This window comes from Galeopterus variegatus, unplaced genomic scaffold, assembly GCF_000696425.1.
Source record: "Galeopterus variegatus unplaced genomic scaffold, G_variegatus-3.0.2 Scaffold22700, whole genome shotgun sequence".
In the NCBI taxonomy this organism is placed as follows: domain Eukaryota; kingdom Metazoa; phylum Chordata; class Mammalia; order Dermoptera; family Cynocephalidae; genus Galeopterus; species Galeopterus variegatus.
Genome location: NW_007748811.1, coordinates 1 through 2,326, shown reverse-complemented (window position 1 = coordinate 2,326; position 2,326 = coordinate 1). Strand labels below are relative to the sequence as shown.

The window sequence follows — 2,326 nt, the reverse complement described above, 5'->3', positions numbered from 1 at the left end:
GAGGTGTGGGGCAGGTGGGGAGGTGTGGGGCAGGTGAGGGGCAGGTGCGGGCAGTTGAGGGGTGGGTGGGGGAGGGGGGGGGCAGCCGGAAGGCATTTGGTGCGTGTGGGCCCTGGCTCCACGCAGCGGGTGCACCCTTTCCCCAGCAGGGCGTCTGAGAACGGAGAGTGGTCTGGGAAGGCCGGGGAAAGCTCATGCGGCTCCAGCTGATGGCCCTTGCTCAAGGTCCCATGGCGGCCCGCTGTGGCTCCAGGAGGGGCCGCTGCCTGCTGGAGCTGGTGGCAGAGGCTGTTGAGGGGCGTACTCTGCTGTCCACCTGGACAGGCGAGTGGCTTCTCTGTGGGGTGTCTGAGGCTGCGGGGGCTGGACTGGGGGCCGGGGAGGGGAAGTGCCCTGCCCCCTCCTTCTCTCTCCCTCTTCCTCCAAGGCCTCACGCACAAACACACAAGCTGCACAGACCCGAGGTGGGCACTTGGCGAGGGGTCTGTCAGCCTGAGCCCCTGCCCCATCCCTGGCTCCCGGCTGATCAAGAAATAAATGCAGAAGTCAGAGAGGGAGGAAAACAAGGACTTTAATTCTGGCAAGGCTGGGAGAGGGTCTGACTGCCCCCCACCCCCTCGGCCAGGCTGCTCCAGGGGCATGGAGACCTGTTGGTGGGTGGGCTGGCCCTGAGGGAGAGGACCCTTTGCCTGACTACACCCAGCAGAGAAGCCCTCCTTGGCCAGAGGAAGGAAGGATGACAGCCCAGAGTCCTCTCTGATGGCAGCCTGAGCAGGGCCACCTTGAGGGGGCGGGCGGCAGGCAGGGGAGGCTTCCTGGAGGAGGCACCCTGTCCACCCAGAGACTGGCAGCTGCCAAGAGCTGGCTGTGTGTCAGCACCGGGTGAGCTGGGCAGGCCAGGCCGTGGTGGTGCCCGCTGGGCTCACTGGTAGTGGTTAGGGGCGGACAGCGTGTTGTGGCAGCTGCAGGACATGTCCTCGTACACCACACACACCGCAGCCTTATTCCTCGAGCAGCAGAGCTTCTTGATCTGAAAGACAGAGCCGGTCATCTCCCAGCCGGACCTGGACCCCCAGGGCTCCTCGCTCTGGGCGCTCCTTTCTTTAACACACACCCCTTGTTAACATGAGCACCAAGACGCAGCTGGGCTTCTGGGCTTGCCTGAAGCTTGGTTCGCCAGGGACCTCGCCAGCCCCGGGTCTCCTGCGCTGCCCAATGGCATGTGAGCGGCTTCCCCAGACCTGGGGGCCGGGCAGAGCCCAGGGGCAGCGCGCTGGATGGGGGAGGGTGGCCGTCACCTGCCCCCACACCTGCACCTGGACCAGAGCTGAGCGGCAGGCCAGTCCCTGCAGGCGGAAGCCTTTGCTGGTCCCCTGGCTGCTGCTCTTGCTCCCCTCCACTGTCCCCACCCCCGTGCCCCTGCCCCACCTGCCCTGCATCTTTACACTCCGTCCTGGCTCCAGTTCCAGGTTTCTCTCCCGCCCTACCGTGCCCGTCTACACCGAGAGCTCCCTGGAGACCCTGCAGGAGAGGGTGCTGTAGGTGCTGCGGTTTCCCGTGGGGCCGGCTCTCTGGGGCTAGAGTCCTCTCCCTCCCTACTTCCGCGCTCTTNTTGAGCCTGAGAGAGAGGCGAGTGGGGCTGGGGTGCGAGAGGAGCTTCAGGAGGTCCCAGCTAGGGGTGTCGCCTGAGCCGGCACCTGCCCACGACCTAGAGACCCCAGAAGGCTCGGAGAGGCCCTGGACACTTTCCACCAGACAGCAGGGCAGCCCAGACAGTCTGCAAAGTGACAGCAGCTCTCAGTCAGGTGGCCAGCCCAGCATCCCACTGTCCTAAAGCCCCCAGGGCTCCTTTGCAGGAGCACCTGTTCTTTCTTCTGCTGCACCCTGGGGCTAAGCCCTCCAGGCTGAGGGGGCCCGGGGCTTGGCCCATGGTGGGGAGCCTGGCAGGGTGCTGTCCCTGCTGACCCAGGCTCAGCAGTCCCCAACATAGCCCGGGCTCTGTCCGTCTCCCTCCCTCTCCACCGCCCCTCCCCCCACGCCCACCACCAGCCCCCCAGGCCACCGTCCCCAGCTAGACAGTCCACTCTTTGTGGTGAGGCAGAGGCTGCAGGAGGGAAGGAGAAGTGGAAGTGGCGGCGCGTGCGGACCCCACGCCACCCTGTCCTGGGAGCAGCAGAGGACTGGGGGATTTTCTGCAGATCTAAGGCTCTGTGCTTCCCAAGCAGGAAGAAGTGGTTGGGGTGGGGGTGGGGAGCAGGAGCCAGCAGCAGTGTGTGTGTGGGGGGGTGGACCTGGCAGTGTCTGGGGAGGAGTGGCAGGCGGGGGG

The 2,326-nt window shown here is 66.0% G+C and overlaps 1 protein-coding gene across 1 annotated transcript; it reads right to left on the bottom strand.

Moving 5' to 3' along the window:
• Nucleotides 1-864: 864 nt before the first annotated feature.
• Nucleotides 865-1,069, bottom strand: LOC103583406 (T-cell antigen CD7-like). The gene has a single exon (XM_008564726.1). The coding sequence runs from the start codon at nucleotides 1,049-1,051 to the stop codon at nucleotides 923-925; it is 129 nt and encodes a 42-aa protein (XP_008562948.1). The 5' UTR covers nucleotides 1,052-1,069; the 3' UTR covers nucleotides 865-922.
• Between the last annotated feature and the right edge of the window lie 1,257 nt (nucleotides 1,070-2,326).

Excerpts from the sequence above, each read along its gene's own strand:
- LOC103583406 (XM_008564726.1), bottom strand. The coding sequence starts at position 1,051 with ATGACCGGCTCTGTCTTTCAGATCAAGAAGCTCTGCTGCTCGAGGAAT.